This window comes from Chiloscyllium plagiosum, chromosome 38, assembly GCF_004010195.1.
Source record: "Chiloscyllium plagiosum isolate BGI_BamShark_2017 chromosome 38, ASM401019v2, whole genome shotgun sequence".
Classification (NCBI taxonomy): domain Eukaryota; kingdom Metazoa; phylum Chordata; class Chondrichthyes; order Orectolobiformes; family Hemiscylliidae; genus Chiloscyllium; species Chiloscyllium plagiosum.
This window is the reverse complement of record NC_057747.1, coordinates 17,825,740-17,849,358: the sequence shown is the minus strand read 5'-3', so window position 1 is coordinate 17,849,358 and position 23,619 is coordinate 17,825,740. Positions and strand designations below refer to the sequence as shown.

At 39.2% G+C, this 23,619-nt stretch overlaps 1 protein-coding gene across 4 annotated transcripts in view; it reads left to right on the top strand.

Moving 5' to 3' along the window:
- Positions 1 to 23,619, top strand: part of parga (poly (ADP-ribose) glycohydrolase a) — a 202,150-nt gene that overhangs the window by 108,482 nt on the left and 70,049 nt on the right. For all 4 annotated transcript variants that reach the window (XM_043679036.1, XM_043679037.1, XM_043679038.1 and 1 more), the window contains 3 exons: positions 4,580 to 4,640; positions 13,565 to 13,640; positions 22,131 to 22,278. In XM_043679036.1, coding sequence (XP_043534971.1) covers positions 4,580 to 4,640; positions 13,565 to 13,640; positions 22,131 to 22,278 — 285 coding nt within the window. The remainder of the gene's footprint in view (positions 1 to 4,579; positions 4,641 to 13,564; positions 13,641 to 22,130; positions 22,279 to 23,619) is intronic.

Below are 23,619 nucleotides of genomic sequence, written 5' to 3'. Positions count from 1 at the left end.
AAATTGGAGTTTGAGCTGTGAGGAGAGGCTGAAGCTATTTTCCCTAGCGTGTCAGAGGATGATGGGTGAGCTTTTAGAGGTTTATGTAATCATGATGGGCATGGATAGGTCTGAGGAAGGGTCACTCGATCTGGAACATTAACTCTGATTCTCTCATAGATGCTGCCAGACCTGCTGAGCTTTTCCAGCAATTTCAATTTTTGCTTCTGATTTACAACATCCACAGTTCTTGTCAGTTTTTATTTTCAATAGTCAAGGTCTTTTCCCTCTGGGTAGGGAGTCTAAAACTAGAGGGCATAGGTTTAAGGTGAGAGGGGAAAGATTTGAAAGGGATATATGGGGCAACTTTTTCACGCAGAGGGTGATGCATGAATGAAATGAGCTGCCAGAGGAAGTGAAACATAGAAGACAGGAACAAGAGGAGGCCATCCAGTCTTTGAGCCTACTCTACCATTCATCATAATCATGGTTGATCATCCAAATCAGCGGCCTAATCCTACTTTCTCCCCATAACCTTTGGTCCCATTTGCCCCAATTGCTATATCTAGCCATCCCTTGAACACATTCAGAGTTTTTATATCAACTGCTTCCTGTGGCATTGAATTCCCCAGGCCCACAGCTCTTTGGTGAAGAAGTGTCTCCTTATCTCTGTCCTAAACAGTTCACCCTGAATTGTCAGACTGTGAGCCCTGGTTCTGGATGCACCCACCATCGGGAACATCCTCTCTGCATTTGCCCTGTCTCGTCCTGTCAAAATTTTATAAGTCTCTATGAAATTCCCCCTCGCTTGTCTGAACTCCAGTGAAAATAATCCTTACCTCGTCACACTGTCTTCGTAAGACAGTCCAGCCATCCCTGGAATCAGCCTGTAAACCTTGGCTGCGCTCACTAGAGAGCAAGAGCATCCTTCCTCAGAAAATGAGACCAAAATTGAATGCAATATTCTAAATGTGGCCCCAGCAAGGCCCTATATTACTGCAACAACACATCCCTGCTCCTGTACTTGGAAACTCTCACAATGACAGCCATTTGCTGCCTTTACTGCCTGCTGCATGTATGCCTGCCTTCAGTGACCGGTGCACAAGGACACCCAGGTTCTGAAACACAGTCCCTTCTCCCAATTTACAGCCACTTAGATTGTAATCTGCCTTCTTGTTTTTGCTTCCAAAGTGAATGACCTTGTATTTATCCCAAATTTTACTGTATCTGCCATTGATTTGCCAACCTGTCCAAATCATGCTAAAGCATTTCTGCATCTTCATTACAGTTTACCCTCCCACCCAAGTTGGTGTTATCTGCAAGTTTTGAGATATTATGTTTAGTTCCCTCATCCAAATCATTACTACATTTTGTGAATAGCTGGGGTCCTAGCACTGATCCCTGTGGCATACCATTAGTTATTGCCTGCTAGTTTAAAAAGGACCCATTAATTCCTACTCTGTTTCCTCTCTGCCAACCAGTTTCTGTCTGTCTCAATACACTTCCCCCAATCCCATGAGCTTTAATCTTGTACAATAATCTCTTATGCAGGACTTTGTCAAACATCTTTCTGAATTGTTAGGTCGTCAGCATGGCTTTGTTAAGGGAAGGTCAAGCCTTACAAATTTATTAGTATTCTTTGAGGAAGTGATGAGGAGGATCAATGAGGGTAGTGCAATTGATGTTGTCTACGTGGATTTTAGTAAGGCATCTGCCGAGGTCCTACATAGCAGACTTGTCAAAAAAGAAACAGCCCATAGGATTCAGGGTAATGTGTTGAATTGGATCCAATGTTGGCTTAGTTGCAAGAAAGAAAGAGTAATGGTCAATGGCTACCCTTGCAAATGGAAAGCAGTTTCAAGTGGTGTTCAGCAGGGCTTGGTGTTGGGATCCCTGCTGTATGTCTTATATGCTAATGATTTGCACCTGAATATAGGGGACAGAATTGGGAAATTTGCAGACGACTCAAAAGTTGGCCATGTGGAGAATAGCTGTAAGCTCAGAAATGATAATGATAGGTTCCTGACGTGGGCAGGAAACTGGCAGATGGAGTTCAACTCTGAGATGTCTGTGGTCATGCATTTAAGGAGATCAAAATGAAGTGAGAGATCTGGGCGTGCAAGTGCACGGGTTGTTAAAGGTAGCTGTACAAGTAGATAAGGTGGCAAAGAAGGCATCTTTCATTGCCAGAGACCGAGATTGAGAAAGTACGGATTTAATGCTGGAACTGTATAAGACACTGGTGTGCAGTTCTGGTCAGCGTACTACAAGAAGGATGTAATTGCTCTGGAGAAAGTGAAGAGAAGATTTACTAGAATGTTACTAGGGCTGGCATATTGCAGCTTTGAGGAGACATCGGAGAGGTTGGTGTTGCTTTCCTTGAACAGAGAAGGCTGAGGGGTCAACATGATTGAGATGTACAAAATTATAAGGGGTAGAGGTAGAGTAGACCGAAAGAACCTGTTTCCCTTGGCAGAGAGTTCAAAAGCCAGTACTCATAGATTCAAGCTAAGTGACAGAAGGATAATTAGAGGGGATGTGAGGAAAACGTTTTTATGGAGAGGGTGGTGGGTGTCTGGGATTCGCTGTAAAGTGCGGGTTATGGACTGTGAGGAGGAAGATAGGATTAGAAGGGGCATTTGGGTGTCTTTGGGTCGGCACAAACAAGGTGGACTGAATGACCCCCTTCTGTGCTGTATCATTTCTATGGTTCTGTCTTTTTGAAAGACAGAATGGTGCCAATGCTATTGTTTCATCAGGCATGTGAACAGGAGACTTTTGCAGTTACTTCCAAACATCCTCTCATGTTAATTAAATTACTTCTCATCAATGAAACAGAACATTATCATTTGCTTCAAATGTACTGTGAACCCTTTGGAGTCTCCTGTAATATTGGGATTAGTAATTAATGCACCACAAAGTTGTCTTGGAGACTTATTTCATGGAAATTAAACTCTAGCTAAACCTGTTGCTTAAGAGTTACTGATGCTCACTTTGACACAGTTGGGATTCATCCCACATGTGCTATAGCAATTTGCTGATCGCAAGTAAGGTGCTTCAGATTCAAAAATGTATGCAAGCTATTATTTAGGATGTGATATTGTCACCTTCACTTTATTAAATTTAGGGACTGCCACAGTTAATCTGCCTGAGTTCGTTGTTGTCAGCCACTCTTGTGTAGTCTGGTTGTCTACTTATTGTGGAAGCTGATTATCGACAGGCATGATTACAAGGAGCCAAGGGTATAGCAACAAAATTACCTTGTGTTCTGAATTGATGCTTTAGATACTCCTTCTGAATAGACCGAGAAATTTGGTGTGAGTTGTAAGCTGCTTTATCCATTGTAGGTAAAGTAGAGCAATGAAGAGTAATTCCATATATTTAATATACTGTTTCAAAACCAAAGAACATAAATACTAGCATGTTATCATGAGTCATTAAAATTAAAAGAAAACACAGTTTTTCTGGTCCCTGTCCCATCATGGCTTGTTTCCTTTGCAAACTTCGATTGTTCATCCTCCTGTAAGTGTTGCTGTTGGGATTTTGTACAAGCCTCTATCTGTGGCTACCATGGTGAGAAAGAGGTAGAAATACTGAGGTGTGAAGTGTTCTCCTGTATAAGCAGATGTCACTCATAAATTGTCCATCTCTGAGAGATCCTTCTTGTATTGTCATGATTTCATTGTTACTGCACTACTGGAACCTGAGTGTCTTTTGATATCACTGTGTTTGGCAATGAATGGGACTTGTAGTAAAGAAAATGTAATATACTTTTTTAAAAACATCTCTACAAACTGCAGAACACTAAATTGGATAGAACCCTACAGCAAACTCTTTGAATACTTTCGTGCATTCAGTGGAGGATAGTTGCATAATTCCAATTATGTAGAACCAAAGCCAGTTACATGCATATAGTGTCCAGGCGTGACTAAATGAGTACTTTCCTAATCATTTTTATTATGCCTGGGAAAAGTGATATCACTGTATGTAATATTTTTCTGAGATACACTCCAAATATCACCTTTTCAGCAATTTTTGTTTCCTTAATAAAAAGCTCCTTAATCTAACTTGTGCACAAATTCTTTCTGTGAAAAACAAACAAGGGGTAAACTATAACTTTTAGATTTATGGACACTTTGACGAGCTGTACTGAATTCTGCTTTGGCTCCAACTTGAGTGATATGATTCTTTATATGTAGCTGTGCTCACATTGTCACATCCTGCACCTTCTGAAAGTTGCTTTTCTGGTTACCTAATTCGGTGCAGGCAAGAGCAAAAAAGGATTGGATAGCTATGGCGAATAGCACTAACTGTGATCATGTAGTGAGCCAACTTGGACAGAATGGGGCAAGTAGCCTCTCTCTATGTTGTAACTGTACAATGGTTTTTCGTTAAATACCTATGTTCAGTTTTTTTTTAAAAGTGGAATTTGTCCAACAGTGCAATCAATATGAGCTTTTGATTGTAAAGTCAATATTGTAATAAATGTAGCATTTTAATTTGTAGAACTATCATACATGACAATTTCATGTGTTTAGATAAGTGTCTATTATTTTGGATGCCTTTGTCTTTTATTAATTTCTTTCTCTTTTTGTCTTAGAACCCACTGGCTTAGTAACATTTCAGCGACAGTGTTTACCTAACTTCCCTGAATGGGAAAGGTAAGAGGATACTACTGACCCATATTTGGGTTTAATTTAACAGGAACTTCAGTGCAGCTACCAGTATGCAGTCATCACATCGTGTTTGAGCATTGTTTTGTTTAATGTGACTCAGTTGAAAATGATTGAGGTTGTGAATAGCATGTAACGTTTGTACAACGTTTGTACACTTAGTATCTGCCATCTAGTCTAGGAAGACTTTCTGGCTGCAGCCAGAAATTGCATTCAGATTGTCCAAGTGAAGGTTAGCTCCGTCTATTACATTGTATACAATTAAATTGAGTCAGATTTGACAGTTGTTACGACCCATCTGAATTTTTGACGTTGAATAGGTTTTTGTAGCAATATAGTTTTAATGTTGATAAAATAGTTCAGATTTCAAAAGCAAATACTGTGTTTGCTGGAAAACTAATGTGAACAAAAGTACTGAAAATATTCGGTTAAACTGCCTTTGGTCTGATGATGGATTATCTACCTAAAACGTTAACTGTATCTCACTGCAAAATAGTTAATTTTCCTTGCTTCTACAGGTAAAAATCCATTATATATGAATGGCTATCCCTAAACAAAGAATTGAAGATCCCCAAAAAGCAAGCACATGGATTTAATGTGATGCAAGAAACTGTTTTTCTCCAAAGTATTGTGACTCTTTTAGTGCTTGATAAATGGATAGCCCTAAGCATGTATTTTTGAAGTTTATTGCAGAATAATGTAACTTAAAGTAGCTACCAAAGAGATAAAACTCCAGGCCTCCGGTACTATCAGAGTGCAGTTTGAATCAGTAAAGTCCATAGGAGAGAGATTCCTTCAAGGTAATGTTGCAAATGTGAGGTATGAAGTACAAACACTCACATCAGCTGAAAGGCCTTCACAAAAACATCAGACAAAGAGTCAGATTGCTAAATAAATAAGCAAGGAAAGCCAGTTGAAATCCATAAATTACTGTAGTGCATCAAATGAGAAATACTCATGGGGTGTATTGAAATACTTTCCATTATATCACATTAATGCTTTTGGTAAAATATTTTTCTGCCTTTAGCTTGAAGGCAGCTTGCTAATGGTTGATTTCAAGGAGAATGGTTGGTAGTACTATTCATGAAGATTTAAACTAATTTGGCAAGGGGATGAGTTGAGGTAAAATAGGAATGATGCACAGACAAGTCTTGAGGAGAAAGCCAGTCAGTCTAAAAGCTGAATGTATATTGCCATGTTAAGGCATAGGGGAGCATGGCAAGGCTGTATCACATTTGTTTTAATGCAAGGAACCTTGTGAGTAAGGCAGATGAGAAATTTATGAAGAAATTCTGCATGTCCAGCAGCATCTGTAAAGGGAAAGCAAAGGTAATATTTTGGTTTTGCCGTAAGAAGATTCACTGGACCCGAAACATTACCTTTGCTTTCTCTCTACAGATGCTGCCAGACCTGTGGACGACTAAAAGCAATTTGTTTTTGTTTCAGATTTCCAACATCTGCAGTTCTTTGTTTTATTGCAGATGAGTTGATAGTGTATTAGCACATGGGAATATAATATCATTGTTATCATAGAGGCTGCAGGACTGATAATTTAATATTTGTGGTACAGAACCTTCAGGCAAAAAGGGAAGAATGGCTGTAATGGAGGAGATGGTGTTGCAATGTTGATTAAGAAATTAGTTACTGCAATAGGAGGAATAAAACTTAGACCATTCTTCAAATGGGGTCATATGGGTAGACTTAAAAGCAAAAAAAGGAGCAGTCACGTTTCTAGAAGTGTGCAATAGCTCCCCAACAAGTCAGGGAGCAAAGAAGGTCAGACATATTAGGCAAGTCTCCCTAATTGAAGAGACCATAGCCAGGCAAGTGATAGAAGTGTCGAAGAGGGGAACATTTCTGTGATAGTTATCATAACAATTCTGGGAAAGTTCAAAGATGCGCCAGAAGTTACATTTATGAATTTAAGGAAGGCTGATTTTAATGTAAGATCTGGCCATAGTGGACTAGAAGCAGTCACTTGAAGGCAAGTCTACATCACAGCAATGGGAGGCATTCAAAGTGGAAGCATAGTATGTGCAGGGCGAACATATTCCCATTAAGGTGAAGGGTAAAACCAATCAATCTAGAGATGTACAGGATTGGATAAAGGAAAAAGGGAACATTATGGCAGTGTTGTCAATCAGAAACCCCAGAGGAGTATAGAAAGTTCAGGGGATTACGTAAAAATGAAATTGAGAGAGCAAAGAAGTCTCACAAAGAAACACTGATGGTTAAAATAAAGGAAAATCCATTTTAATAAGTAAGTTGAATAAGGAAAGAGTAATGACCAAAGTGATAATGTGTATGTGCAAACAGAAGATGTAGATGAGATTTTAAATGAATATTTTGCACTAGCTATATATTCTTCTGTTCACATAGAGATGGACGATGTAAGTAAAGAGATCGGGGAGAGGGAATGTGATATGCTTAAACAAGTTAGCATTGAGAGGGAGGAGGTACTATCTACTTTAGTGAACTTAAAATTGAATAAATACCCAGATGCAGATAAAATGTGTTCCAAGTTGCTGCAGAAGGCCAAGGAGGAGATTGCAGAGGTTCTGATTAATTTTCAAATCCTCTCTAGCAAAAATAGAGAAGCAAAGAACTGAAGGGTAGTTAATGTTGGGCTATTTTTCAAGAAGGGTGGCAGGGATAGGGTGGGAAACTACAGGCCAGTGAGTCTAACATCAGTGGCAGGGAAGCAATAGGAAACAATTCTGAAGGAGATAATTAATTTCCACTTAAAGAGGCAAGGATTAATCAAGATAGCAGGGCGATCATGTCTACCAAATTTGCATGAGTTTTTTTTGAGGAAACATCTAGTTTACCTGAGGGTTTTTTTGGTTGCTGTAGTCGACATGAACTTCAAGGCTTCTGATGAGTCTTTTGTTAGAAGCTAAGAACTCATGGCATTCAGGGCAATTCAGCAAATTGTTTGCCAAATATTATTCTTATAATGAGACTAAGAGTAATGGTCAAAGTTTGCTTTTATGACTGGAAGCTTGTGTCCAGTGGTGTACCACACGATTCGATGCTGGGTCCCTTGCTGTTTGTCCTTACATTAAGGAGAGCAGGTGCTGAGTGAGGACCCAGAAGTGGATAAACTGGCAGCAGACTTGTGTGGAACCTTAAAAAAACAGTGAGAGCAGAGGCATCCTGCAGGTAGATGGACCAGTGGTGGAAGTGTTCTAACAAAATCAAAATGAGACATCACAGGACAACAGGTGGTAATTGGTGGATACTTTTCTCTCCTGTCTGTGGTTCTAGATATTGATTTAAATTAAGACCTTGAGTACAGCTGCAAAACCATAAACAGATAATTAATAGTTTAGAACTTCAAAATTGAATTTCTTCACTTGATAAAGTTAAAGAGTATTAGTTGTCTGACACAAAAAAGAATAAGCTGTTTTTATTCTATGATTTTATAGGAATGAGGGAAAAATGAAAGCAAGTGTTCATGTTCTATTCAGTTACGATATGTCTGGCAAGGTCAGGCCCATGATTTGCATATTCTGTACTATGTGGGAAACCCTAAATGCTCCTGACGGTCTGGGTGACCATGTATGCAGGAGATACCTCTGACTGGAGCAACTCAAGCTTTGGGTTTAGGAGCTTGATCAAATCTGGGACAATATGGTATATTCGTGAGGCAGAGAGGTTCATGGATAACACATTTAAGGATGTGGTTACCCTGCAACGTAAGGAAGTGCAGGTACAGGATGGATAATAGCAGCTGAGGATTCATTCATGAAAGGAGTAGATAGGTACTTTTGTAGCTGTAGACATGACTTCAAGGTGGCATGACTCTTCTCAATAGCATGCTTGCTACCTTTGTACATCACTTTATATGATGCCTTCTTGTTGTTATTCCATTTACACGCAGAACAGTTTCTCTCTATCTGTTCTATCCAGCTTGCTCATGATTTTGAAAACCTCTATCACATCATCAATCAGCCACCTTCTCTCCAAGGAGAATATTCTCAACTTCTTCAATCTATCCTCATAATTGAATTTTCTCATTCCTGTAAATATTTTTATAATTTACTTCTGCATTCTCTCCAGTGCATTCACATCCTTCCTATAATGGAGTGTCGAGAACGATACGTAATACTCCAGCTAAAATCTGAGTTATTAGGAAGACTTCTGAGGGACTGAATGTATCTGGACTTGGAGAGATAACCAGATGAGTTGGTGAGAGTTGTGCATCTGATTTAGTCTACGTGGACTTTAGCAATGTATAGTTCTGTTGGCTACACTATAGAAAGGATATGAGTGTAATAGAGAAGGTCTAGCAGAGATTTACAAAATGTTGCCTGGGCTAGATCGTTTCAGCTAAGAAGAGAAGCTCAATAGGGAGTTATTTTCCTTGGAGCAGAGAGATTTGGGGGGGGTTCCTGTTGAAAGTGAACAAAATTGAGGGGCATATATAGTGTATGTAGGATGAAGCCTTTCTTTATAGGATAAGGATCAATAACTGAGGTGTAGATCTTAGATAAGGGCAGAAGGTTTAGAGGTTAATTGAGGATTCACCCAGAAGACAGTGGGTATCTGGAACACATTGCCTGAAAGGGGAGTCAGGGTCGGAACATTGACAAATTTTAAATACTTAGAGGAGCACTTGAAATATAAAACATACAAGGTTGAGGTCCAGCTATTGGAAATAAGATCAGCACGGATGCGATGGGCTAAATCTTTTCATGCCATTAAACTCTGATTCTGCGATCTAAATTTCAGCACTGAATAGAAGACAATTGATTCAAACATTGACACAGCAGTATTATAGAGAAATGGAAATTGATCAGTGCATCATCCTATATTATTCTTTTGTTTACAGCATTCAAGTTAAATATGACATTAATAAAGGCTTGGGATTAAATAATTGATAGTTTGATGCATACAGAATAACAAGGAGCTTACAGAATGGGAGCAGGGAATAACAAGTGCTTTGTGATGCTTAGTAGTTTATTTTTAGCTTAATTTCTTCAAACACTGAAGATGAAATGCTAGCCACCTTAGTGCGGTTCTTCTCTTGCTTATGAAATAGCAATCACTGGATGTATGTTAGCTCACTGAGTTGGAAGGTTTGTTTTCAGACATTCGTTACATGACTAGGTAACATCATCAGTGATCGTCTCCGGTGAAGCATTGATGGTATGACCCGCCACTCCGTTTATAGATCTTGGTTTTTTATGGTGGGTGATGTCATTTCCAGTTCTTTTTTTCAAGGGAAGGTAGATGGGGTCTAAATTGATGTGTTTATTGATGGAGTTCTAGTTAGAATGTCAGGCCTGTAGGAACTCTCATGTGTGTCTTTGCTTTGCTTGTTCTATGATGTGTGTGTTGTCCCAGTCAAAGTGGTGTCCTTCTTTGTCTATATGACACTTTGACGGGACAACACACACATCCTCGGGCAAGTCTGAAAATAAATGTTTGAAAACAAACCCTCTAACTCATCATCAACCTGAGCTGCTACTTCTCAAAAATCAATGACAATCACTGTTTGTTTAATTAATTTTACTAAGACAGAACCCATTTTTGGCTTCTTTATTCGTAGCTTATTTGTTTAATTTGGGTTTTGGCTCTTGTGGTGAAAGTAAGTTACATGTTTCAGAGATTTGCTTTAGTGCACATATACTGGACCTTTCATCCCAACATCATCCAAGAATTTGAAATTACTGAACAGATAATTTCCAAGCTGTATATTATTGCTTAGAAAGCGCATTAACTTTGAGTTTCCAAACATTTTGACTAATCAACATGACCTTTTCAATGCAAAGAAGAAAAATATCATAATTAAAACTATATGCAAACACACTCATGGTCTGGGAGATGGTGTGTGATTACAGAGCTGTTTATTTAAAAACCTGGTGCTCGACTTCATTCGTTTACTGGTTATTTACTGGTATGGACAGATGTTTGATCATTAACATGAAAAGTAATATTAGCTTTCTTTGGACAGATCTTGAATTATACTCTATTTTGCATTTTATATTATGTTAGTATCATTCCTTCCACTGTTTGTGAACATACTTAATTAACTACTGTAACTTAAAATAATGATAAAGCCCACTGGTGTCCATTTAATTGTAAAATCAATACACTGGTTAAATTTATTTCAAAACAGGAGTTAAGTTGCCCAAAAACTCAATTTCATGCTGTCTCCCATTATAAATCACTGAGTCAGCTGATAGCGTGTATCACATGCCATGAACCTGTATTTCCTCATTTATACAACTGAGAGCTCAAGTGAACTCTACCAAAATCTCCTCTAATATACCACGAAAATGTGTGGTTGAAGTTCTGCTGTGATCAGGTAAATTGTGTTAACAATTAAAGCAATTATTTGGAAATAAATTGTACTGAATAGCTTCTGTGATTTAAAACCTATTGATTTTACAGTATTATTAAATATGTTGACCACAATTCTAGCTTTTGAATAATTTAAGTTTCCAGCAAATTTACTTGTCAATAGTATATTTTCCTTTATCTCATTTGAAAGAAGTAAAACAAATAGTGATAGTTTGGTCCTCCTGTCAGGGTTAACGTCTACCACTGAGGCTCTACTGTTAATTTGGGACCTAAGGACAAATTTATTTTCATTGGTCTGACCAGTAAGTTTATTAGGAGAAAGTGAGGACTGCAGATGCTGGAGATCAGAGCTGAAAAATGCGTTGCTGGAAAAGCGCAGCAGGTCAGGCAGCATCAAAGGAGCAGGAGAATCGACGTTTCGGGCATAAGCCCTTCTTCAGGAATGAGGAGGGTGTGCCAAGCAGGCTAAGATAAAAGGTAGGAAGGAGGGACTTGGGGAGGGGCGTTGGGAATGCGATAGGTGGAAGGAGGTTAAGGTGAGGGTGATAGGCCGGAGAGGAGGTGGGGGCGGAGAGGTCGGGAAGAAGATTGCAGGTCAAGAAGGCGGTGCTGAGTCCGAAGTTTGGGACTGAGAAGCCTATCACCCTCACCTTAACCTCCTTCTACCTATCGCATTCCCAATGCCCCTCCCCCAAGTCCCTCTTCCCTATCTTTTATCTTAGCCTGCTTGGCACATCCTCCTCCTTCCTGAAGAAGGGCTTATGCCCGAAACGTTGATTTTCCTGCTCCTTTGATGCTGCCTGACCTGCGCTTTTCCAGCAACACATTTTTCGCCAGTAAGTTTATTGCAGATCATTGCCCTCTGAAAATTCATACCTTGAACAATAAGAATGCTCATTGCCATGAATGTAATTGTTATGTAGGATGTAAACTTTTACTAATAATTTATTAAGGTAACACAGCTCTGACAGTATGTTACGATTCAAAGTTGGAGTTTCAAGGTTCTGCAGGACTCAGTTTTTCTTATTCTGACGAGCTTCCTTATTTTTTGAAGTAGATAGTTTATCCATGTTTAATTTAAACTGACTGGATAGTTAGAATTTCATGCCTGCATTTCAGCTGACAAATGTACAAAGTATAAAGACTTGGAGTATTAGATTTACACAGTTAAATTTTCTTACCTATATTAATATTTTTTTACAAATTTTGCTATCAAAAAGAAAATGGAGACAAATGTTAAACTGATTAAACTGATTTGCATTTATTAACTGAATGGTATGTTTTTAACCCGAAATATTGACTTCTGCACCTCCTGATGCTACCCAGTTTGCTATGTTCTTCCAGCCTCTTGCTTGTCTACCTTGGATTCCAGCATCTGCAGTTTTTTTTTGTCTCTAACCAAGTTTGTACCAATGCGAAGTCTCTTCCAAGGATGCCCACTTTGAAGAAGTTCTCTGCCTCCCTCAGACAGCAGTCCTGAAGGAGGGTTATACTTGAAACATTGACTTCTCCATTTCCTGATGCTGCCTGGCTTCCTGTGTTCTTCCAGCCTCCTGTGTGTTTAACTTAAGGGCAATGCTTTTGTCACCACTTCAGCACTGGAGGCAGGTGATGATGGGTAGTAATGCCTCTGGACTCATAATGAAGAACACCAGCATAAAGTTCTGAGAGGAGTGGTGTGACACATTAGTAGTGACTCTGCCTCAGGACCAGAATGTCCAGGTTCAAGTTCAGGCTGCCCTAGATGAAATCCAAGAGAACTGCAAATGCTGTAAATCAGAGACAAAAGTAGAAATTGTTGGAAAAGCTCAGCAAGTCTGGCAGCGTTTGGAGAGAAATCATAGTTAACATTTTTATGTCCAGTGACCCTACCTCAGCATGCCCAGAGACATGTTATGACATGTTCAAACATGTTTACTCAAAAATGCATTTGCTGTCTATAATTAGCCTGGCATTTTTGACAATAATAATGATTAAGTTAAATCATTCGAAAGCATTTTAAATTTATATAATTTGTCAGGTTCTTAAAGAAGAAGTAATTTCTAATTTCATGAATATGGACTGGTAACCTTCATGAATTTTGAACGATATCATTTGAAATAGATAATATATCACTTTGTTAAGAAGTTAGGAAAAGAAAGATAGTTCCATTGGGAATTAATTCTTTGCTAAATAAAAATGCAGTACTATCAATAAACAATGAGCAAGGTTGTATAACCGTTTTAATATAGATCAAAATAATTAATTGAGTATTCTAGAAGAATGCTGAAATCAGTTTTTAAGAGATTTGTTCTTGGGATTTTTGTGTCGCTGACTAAGTTCTCACTATCCACCAATTATTTCCCTAATTGTCCTGGAACAGAATGGTGATGAGCTTCCTCCTTGAACCCTGCAGTGCTAGGGTTTAGATTTACCAGCCACTGTGGTGGGATTCGAGTCCATTTTCCCAGTGCGTTAATCTTGGGCTCAGGAATACTACACCAGTGGCATTACCATGATGCTACCCTCTCCCCTGCATCCATTATAAATTTATAAAATACATTAATTTCCATTCAAGCTTTCACATAAGTTAGTTTTATTTAATTGTAATGTTTTGGTTTCAGGTCCACAAAGAAGCTGACCCGACTGCACATTACATTTGAAGGAACAATTGAAGACAATGGGCGTGGCATGCTTCAGGTATAAACAGAACAAAAAATTAAAGAAAGCCATGAAAATTTGGTGATAACCAAAATTGGTTATTGTATTTCTTGATCTAACCAAGGAGATTTGGTAGAGGAGTGGTAAGGATGCTGAATGAATAATCCAGAGCCCCCTAACTAATGCCCTGGGCTTATGGGTTTGAATTCTACCATAGCAGATGGTGAAATTCAAATCAACAAAAAAAATCTGGAATTAAAAGCTGGTCTAAAGGCAACCATGTAACCATTGTTCATTGGTGTAAATACCCAGGTAATTCACTTTAGGGAAGGAAATCTGTCATCCTTACCTGGTCAGCCATACATGTGACTCCAAACTCTCAGCAATATTGATTTTTAACTGTCCTATGAAATTACCTAGCCAAGGCAATCTGGAATAGGCAATAAGTGCTGGCCCATCCAGTGACATTCACAGACCATGAATCATTAAAACACAAAAGATTCTGGTAAAACAAAATAGTTAAAGAATATGCCATTCAATTGTCACTTCAAAGTAATTTAATAAATTTAGAGGATATTTAAAATACATGATTACAATTAGAAAGATTTTGCGATACCATATTATATAAGCATTTTAGTTTGGGCTCAATTTTTCTTGTATTTCAGTAAGTCAAATTATATCCAGGTGTTTTGCATTTTGACATGCTGAAATACTACATTCAAGTGTATGCATGAAGTATCCACGACAACAGATAAAACTCCACAGTTAAGCAACACATTATTAAGACTTTATTAGTATTGCCTGAAACGTTTTTGCATTGATACAGAACTTTGAGGAATAGCTGTCTCAGCTGTCAAGAACCTGGCATGAATACGCATCTTTGTCTCAAATATTTAGCAACTTGTGGTTGTTCGTTTGCTTGCCGAGCTGTGGGTTGTCATGTAGATGTTTCATCACCATGCTAGGTAACATCATCAGTGCGACTTCCGTGAAGTGTTGTTGTTTTACTCTGCTTGATATTTATATGATCTGAAGGTGGGTGTTGTCATTTCTGGTTTTTCTCTGCAGTATATGGGGTCTATTTCTACATGCTTGTTGATGGCATTCCGGGTTGAAAACCAAGCCTGTAGGAATTCCTGTGCATGTCTCTGGTTAGCTTGTCCTGACTATCATCTGCAGTCCTCACCTTCTCCTAGGATGGTTATGTTGTCCCAGTCAAATTGATGGCCCTCCTTGTCTGCATGCATTGAGATGAGGGAGAGTGCTGTTTTGCTGCAAATTGGTGCTCGTGTATCCGGACAGCTAGTTTGTGCCGGTCTGTCCAATGTAATGTTTATGACAATCATTACATGGGATTTTGTATATTACGTTGGTCCTATGTATTGTGGGTATTTCGTCCTTGAGTAGTTGGCATGGTGTGGCTATGGGTTGGTGTACTACCATTATTCCCAGTGGTCTTAGGAGTCTGGTTGTCATTTCTGATCTGGAGAGAGTGAGGACTGTAGATGCTGAAGATCAGAGTTGAGAGTAATTTCCTCATTTCTGATATGTTCTTGATATAGGGTAGGGTGACCACTAAATCAGGACATATAGTGTCTTCTTGGCATTGTCTGTTCGATAGGCACCAACAGACGAAGCTGTTGGGGTACCCATTATTTCTGAAGACCTTGTGTAGGTGTTCTTCCTCATTTTTGAGTAGTTCTTGTGTTTTTCAATGTGTTATAGCTTGTTTAAATGGTGTCCTGATACAGCTCTCTTTGTAGCCGTTGGGGTGATTGCTGTTGTAAAGGATTTGGTCCTTGTGAGATCCCCGTGTAACGACTGCCATAAACACTGCGTTGAACAGACCAGCAGAAAACTAGCTATGCAGATAAATGAATACCAACTAGCAGCAAAATGGCATGACCAACTCTCCCTCATCTCAGCATACACAGACAAGGAGAGCCATCAATTTGACTGGGATAATGTAACATCTAAGGACAAGCTAACTAGAGAGATGCATGGGAACTCCAAGAGGTCTGGTTTTCAACCTGTAATGCCATCAACAACCCAAAGACAAACCACTGCAAAGAAAAACCAGAAATGATAATATCCACTTTCACAGAACAGATCATATAAATGTCAAGTGGAGTAGAACAACAACACTTCATGGAAGTCATGTTGATGATGTTACCTAGCATAATGATGAAAGATCTCCAGCTCCAACATCCGCATCCACAACCCGAGCGATAAATTTTTACAAAAATGTAGCAATTTTTATGGTGCTGCTCCACTAATAATCATGTACAGGTCTCCTCCACAGTATTTTTGATTGAAGGCATCGAGCAATGCACCTCGAATTTGAAATTGATTAACAATTCCGAGCTTTGGATCCCAAGATGCTTTTTTATAACCCTTTTCTGGTTATTACATGGCAGCAACACAGTGCACTGAGAGACTAATTTTTAAATTGACAGGGTAACCTTTTCCAAGAGCATGTGGGTAGATTATTAGAACAGCCTGAATGCTGTCCAGTTGCCTGTGGCTTGTGGTCAACTTAAAGGTCTACCAGCAAATGCACTAAGTGTGCTGTTTGAGCTACCCTGCAAAGTTATCTGCTGAGGCAAAAATCAAAGGTTGTTGTCAACATGATATCTTTTATTTTTAAAAAGTCATATCATTCCACCACCAAGTGGTTGACATATCAAGGCTTAATGTTTTTATTAGGAGGACGGGTCAGTGCAGAGAGAAATGGAATCGAGGACAATGCTGGTAAAATTACTGTCTAATTCTAGCAAGCAAAGGAGATGTAAACAGTTGGAAAATGCACAGCCATGTGACACTAGTGAGTTCACTAAATTCGCTTAACCATAAAGCCCTACTGGGGAGAATGTACAATCTCAATACTCCTTGGGGACGTGCTTCTTCTAAAACAAATCAAGTAGTTCTCAGGCGAGCAGCTTTTCTACAACATTAAAAAGGATGAGCTTTTAATGGTTATTACCTTAAAAGTCTTTAGAAATTACTTTAATGTTTGGTTATAATTATAGATTCATCATCCTTGAACAGCGGTTATTTCAAAGCACATGCAAATTGGTGAAGGAAATAAATAAGAACAAAATTAAAGATTTGAAATAACTATTTAACCTGTCTGGTTTAATATTGTGATTGAAAATGGAAAATAAGCACTTCTACAGTTGCCGAGGGGGACAATTAGATTAGCATCTGAATAATGCAATGTTTTTTAAGAGTGCATTCTGCATGTTGCAAATTGAAATGAATTACAGGTATGTGAAGATGCTAGTAGTCATTGAAAGAGTCTACTTAAAATCTTAACCCTGAGGCAGCTCCTATCATTTCTCCACTTCATTTTAACATGCTTGAAGGAGCTGCAATGGCAGCTGTCATCTGGCAAGTCGGACACTAGAGCAAAGCTCTGATGGGATCGCAGCCTCATCTCGCTCTTTCATTTCTTTCTCTATTAAATTTGTAAAGAGCTTTTAAAGACTCCGTGGCTTTCAAAATGACAACATAAGAATTGATTTGCAAAAGTTCAGATTTGATCTGAACTTCAGAAGTGTGATTTGGCCAATTAACCCGAACAATTTTAAAATTACAGACTTATTGATTTGGTATTCAATATGAGGAGACATTTCTTTTTGATGTTTATTCAGAATGGTATACTTATGTTCACGACAGTAACAGTGTCGTAGTGCCTTCAGTTTTGATCTTAGTGTGCGATCCTTCCTACCCCCACAAATTCCCAAGCTTAGTTATGCCACATAGATTTTCAAGCCTGAAAAGACAGAAAAATATGCATCAGGATGCAAAATAAAATGAGCAAAATTCCAGAGCTAATTTCCAGACCATTGAACATAATATCTAATTTCAGACAGATGTAAGGTGATGCATTTTGGAGGATCAAACTCAGGTGCAAATTATACAAAAAATGGCAGAACCCTTCGGAGCATTGACATACAGAGGAATCTGGGTGTACAGAACTTCAATTCCCTAAAATCAACAACACAGGTGGATAAGGTGGTCAACAACGCATACAGCATGCTTGCCTTCCTCAGCTAGGGCATCGAATGTAGAACTTAGCAAGTTATGTTACAGCTGCATAGAACTTTTAATTCGGCCATATTTGTAATTTTGCATGCAGTTCTGGTCGCCACACTACCAGAAGGACATGGATACTTTGGAGAGGGTGCACAGGTTTACCAGGATGTTGCCAGATCTGGAAGGTTTTAGTTATGAGGAGAGCTTGGATAAACTCACCGGAAAGACTGGGCAACCTGACAGGTCTACAAAATTGAGAGGCACAGATGAGGTGGATAGAGGCTTTTTCCTCTGGTACAAAGATCAACTACAAGATGGCCCAGGTTCAAGGGAGAGGGAGAAGGTTTTGTGGGGGGGTGGCGGGGAAGTGTGGGAACGTTTTTCAAAGGGTGGTGGGTGCCTGCAATGCACTGCTAGTGGAGCTGGTAGATGTAGGCACATTAAGGCATATCTTGACAGACACATGAATGGGAGGTGAGCAGTGGTATAGAAACTGCGCATGAGCAAGTCAAAATAGGATCAAAATTGGGGCGTACCTGGTGTACCAAAGGGCCCGTTCCTATGCTGTATTGAATTGCATTATATTATATAATGGTGCAGTTTTTTAAATGCATTTTGAGAAATTGTTTCTCCTGCTTCCCTGAAGGCAATGATGCTTCCTAGCATGTTTGTCATGTAGCCCCTTTTAAAGGTCCTCCAAAAGAATTTGTCATTAACAATGAAAATTGGAAATCTTCCAGAACAGCGAGTTTTGAGAAGATTTGTAGCTCAGGTTGAGGTTCTGGATGTAAGTTTGCTTGCTGATCTTCCAAAACAATGCTGAAGTTCCATTGAGTATCACATTAGAGATATGTGGTGAGCTTGAAGTAAACAAGACAAATAATGTTTTTGTTGGAAGCAAAGTTAAATTCTGCTGTTTATTGATTCACTTCAATCTTGTTCAATATATAATGCTGTTCACAGCAAATGTTTGTGCATAAGAACCTTTTTTAGTACTTATTGTAAAAAACATTTTTAGATGTTTTATTTAATCTATTTTTTTAATCAGTATGTTCAGAGATGTTAATACACATCTCTGGAGCAGGTGGAGCTAGAACGTGTAATCCTCCTGGTCAGTGGTAGAGACACAACAACTGCACCGACAAGGGGCCCTCCAAAATAGTGGGGAGATTTGAATCACAGGTGCACCCTCACATCTATAATAGGAATTCAGAAATAGCAGAGGATGGTTTCAATCCACTGACCTCTGGGTTATGGGCTCCCACTCTGCTACTTAGAGTCATAGAGATGTACAGCATGGAAACAGACTCTTCGGTCCAACCCATCCATGCCGACCAGATATCCCAACCCAATCTAGTCCCACCTGCCAGCACCCGGCCCATATCCCTCCAAACCCTTCCTATTCATATACCCATCCAGATGCCTCTTAAATGTTGCAATTGTACCAGCCTCCACCACTTCCTCTGGCAGCTCATTCCATACATGTACCACTCTCTGTGTGAAAAAGTTGCCCCTTAGGTCTCTTTTATATCTTTCCCCTCTCACCCTAAACCTATGCCCTCTAGTTCTGGACTTCCCGACCCCAGGGAAAAGACTTTGCCTATTTACCCTATCCATGCCCTCATAATTTTGTAAACCTCTATAAGGTCACCCCTCAGCCTCAGACGCTCCAGGGAAAACCACCCCAGCCTGTTCAGCCTCTCTCTATAGCTTAAATCCTCCAACCCTGGCAACATCCTTGTAAATCTTTTCTGAACCCTTTCAAGTTTCACAACATCTTTCGGATAGGGAGGAGACCAGAATTGCACGCAGTATTCCAACAGTAGCCTATCCAATGTCCTGTACAGCGGCAACATGACCTCCCAATGCCTGTACTCAATACTCTGACCAATAAAGGAAAGCACACCAAACGCTGCCTTCACTGCATACCAAACGCCGCCTTCACTATCCTATCTACCTGCGACTTCACTTTCAAGGAACTATGAACCTGCACTCCAAGGTCTCTTTGTTTGGCAACACTCCCTAGGACCTTACCATTAAGTGTATAAGTCCTACTAATATTTGCTTTCCCAAAATTCAGCACCTCGCTTTTATCTGAATTAAACTCCATCTGCCACTTCTTAGCCCATTGGCCCATCTCGTCAAGATCCTGTTGTAATCTGAGGTAATCCTCTTCACTGTCCACTACACCTCCAATTTTGGTGTCATCTGCAAATTTACTAACCGTACCTCTTATGCTCGCATCCAAATCATTTATGTAAATGACAAAAAGTAGAGGACCTAGCACCAATCCTTGTGGCACTCCATTGGCCACAGGCCTCCAGTCTGAAAAACAACCCTCCACCACCACCCTCTGCCTTCTACCTTTGAGCCAGTTCTGTATCCAAAATGGCTGGTTCTCCCTGTATTCCGTGATATCTAACGTTGCTAATCAGTCTCCCATGGGGAACCTTGTCGACTGCCTCACTGAAGTCCATTTTGCTCACATCTACCGCTCTGCCCTCATCAATCCTCTTTGTTACTTTTTCAAAAAACTCAATCAAGTTTGTGAGACATGATTTCCCACGCACAAAGCCATGTTGACTATCTCTAATTAGTCCTTGCCTTTCCAAATACACGTACATCCTGTCCCTCAGGATTCCCTCCAACAACTTGCCCACCACCGACGTCAGGCTCACTGGTCGATATCTCTCTAAACCCTTCCTATTTATCTACCCATCCAGATACGTTTTAAATGTTGTAATTGTACCAGCCTTCACCACTTCCTCTGGCTGTTCATTCCATACATGCACTATCTTCTATCATTTGTTTGGTCATTTGGAGGAGCAGTGTAGATATACTGGTAATTTGTTTGAAATTTTGGAACAATTTTACTGGTTTTGAAATCTTTCCACAATATTTGACTATATCATGAAGTATTTTTCTACTTTCCCACTTCCTGATTCTCTGTATAATTAGCTGATGGATCAATCCCCAAACCTCTGCCATTACGTCTCCAAAACCTAGGAAGGACAAACTAATGGGTCACGGTGACTCCAGAAAATTGTGACTATTTGTGTAGCTGGTTTGTTGCAATAACTAAACTGATGTGTTTCAGGGAAGGGAACCAGTAATTTACCTATTGAATATAAATTGTGCTTAATAGCCTTTTTAAATAGTAATCTGTATATATACGCCTAATTGACGTATGCTGGTTTGAGTAGTTAACATGCAAATAACCAAATTAATTAGTGTTTTAATGTGCATATTACATGAAATGTAGGATTGTGTCTATGAAAGTGGAAATATTCTATGAAACAAGGGTACTTGTCTTGTCTTTTTGCTCAAAGGAATGGGGTAAAATCTATTTTTAATAATTAATATAAATATTAGTAAATATTCTTAAATAAAAATTTTAAAAATTTCTTGACAATTTAACTTACAGTTCTGCACCTGTCTGACAGTACATGTGAATTCTGCCAGTGAAAATTATTTCATTTTCTGCAAAAATGTATACAGTCTGTTTTGGTATTTTGTTTATGGCATTTTTTTAGATTTTTATGCAATGTGCGTTCAGACTATGAAAAACAAAATGAATACAATTGAGTTGTAGGTTGTGTGAGCAATTAATGATGTTACAAAATATTAAGTATGTTAATTTATGATTGCACTACTTAAAGCAATTAATTTTTATATAGAAATCTTAAGATTCATTGAAAGGGCTACGATAAGGAAGGATTTTAGTAAATTATTTTCAACTATCCATTGGAGTTAGCTGCAGGTTGAGGTAAAGGGATCCAGTAAACTAGAAATTCAACACGGCAGGGCAAAAAGTAAATTAAGTTCAATCAACATTGCAGTGTATATAATTAACACTAATTAACTGTCATTTTGTGCTGATTTGTGTTTCCTACTGTTGGTTAACCTGTACCATTTATTTTTAATTTGTAACAGTTAATCAAATTTTCAGGTAACTGCTTTTCAACTAGACTCTGCTATCTGATGACCAGATAAGTAAAGGCAAGATGATTCTAAGTGGGACCACTTTCGATTAGCCTATGCCATTCCAGTTACCACAAGGGCAGTGTTTCTCCAGGAGAAAGTAAAATTAAATATTGAGCATAGAGAATAAAAATCATGTTGATTGAATTTTGCTATTTTGAACTTAAAACGAAGAATGGAATTTCGTTGCCAATCAGTGTGACACTAGTGTCATTGTGATGATTCCCATGCTTCCTGTTGTTGCATTCACCGCAGCCCAGAAAATGGTTTCACTTTCAAAAGTCCATCTACCAAGCAGCATCTCACAATTAAAAGACTGTTTTTCTAACACTTGTAGTCCACTCTTGGTATGAACTCAGTCAATGTATGCTCAGGTCTATAGGAAATGAGAGATTGCTATAGTGGTCATATAGATCTAGTGAAGGCCTAAAAATAAAAGAGCAAGATGCCCATTCAAATGTCATGACTTGGTTTTAATCCCTAAAGTTTAAACAAAAACTGTGCTTTCAGGTTGACTTTGCAAACAAATATGTTGGAGGTGGTGTCACACGTGCTGGCCTTGTGCAGGAAGAAATCCGTTTTTTGATAAACCCTGAACTCATTGTTTCACGGCTATTTACAGAGGCTCTGGATTATAATGAGTGTCTCATTATTACAGGTTTGTTTTCTTTCTTGCTTTTTCTTAACCCAACATTTCGAAGGTTGAAAACTGTATGAGCAACCCTTGGTTATCTCTGTAGCATTTGATGAAGTACAGTGGTAAGCTACTGAAAATTCTTGACTTCTGGTTAATTATAATTGAATATAACCCAGATTGTAGAAAACTATTATTGAAAAAGAATCTATGAATGTATTTTACATTGTTTTTTGAGTAAAGTTGTGCACTGTTAAAGATTTAAGGAAATGGATTACTTTCACAGCTGAGGACATTCTTGAGGACCACTATTAGTTTAGATTTTCTACAGTGTGGAAACAGGCCCTTTGGCCCAACCAGTCCACACCGACCCTCCGAAGACCATGAGACATAGGAGTGGAAAAGTAAGACCATTCGGCCCATCGAGTCCACTCCGCCATTCAATCATGGCTGATGGGCATTTCAACTCCACTTACCCGCATTCTCCCCATAGCCCTTAATTTCTTGTGACATCAAGAATTTATCAATCTCTGCCTTGAAGACATTTAGCGTCCCAGCCTCCACTGCACACCGCGGCAATGAATTCCACAGGCCCACCACTCTCTGGCTGAAGAAATGTCTCCGCATTTCTGTTCTGAATTTACCCCTTCTAATTCTAAAGCTATGTCCACGGGTCCTAGTCTCCTCGCCTAACGGAAACAATTTCCTAGCGTCTACCCTTTCCAAGCCATGTATTATCTTGTAAGTTTCTATTAGATCTCCCCTTAATCTTCTAAACTCCAATGAATACAATCCTAGGATCCTCAGCCATTCCTTATATGTTAAACCTACCATTCCAGGGATCATCCGTGTGAATCTCCGCTGGACACGCTCCAGTGCTAGTATGTCCTTCCTGAGGTGTGGGGACCAAAACTGGACACAGTACTCCAAATGGGGCCTAACCAGAGCTTTATAAAGTCTCAGTAGCACAACGGTGCTTTTATATTCCAACCCTCTTGAGATAAATGACATTACTTTTGCTTTCTTAATCACAGACTCAACTTGCATGTTTATCTTTAGAGAATCCTCGACTAGCACTCCCAGATCACTTTGTACTTTGGCTTTATGAATTTTCTCACCCTTTAGAGAACCTCGACTAGCACTCCCAGATCACTTTGTACTTTGGCTTTATGAATTTTCTCACCGTTTAGAAAGTAGTCCATGCTTGTATTCTTTTTTCCAAAGTGCAAGACCTCACATTTGCTCACATTGAATTCTATCAGCCATTTCCTGGACCACTCTCCCAAACTGTCTAGATCCTTCTGCAGCCTCCCCACTTCCTCAATACTACCTGCCTGTCCACCTAACTTCGTATCATTGGCAAAC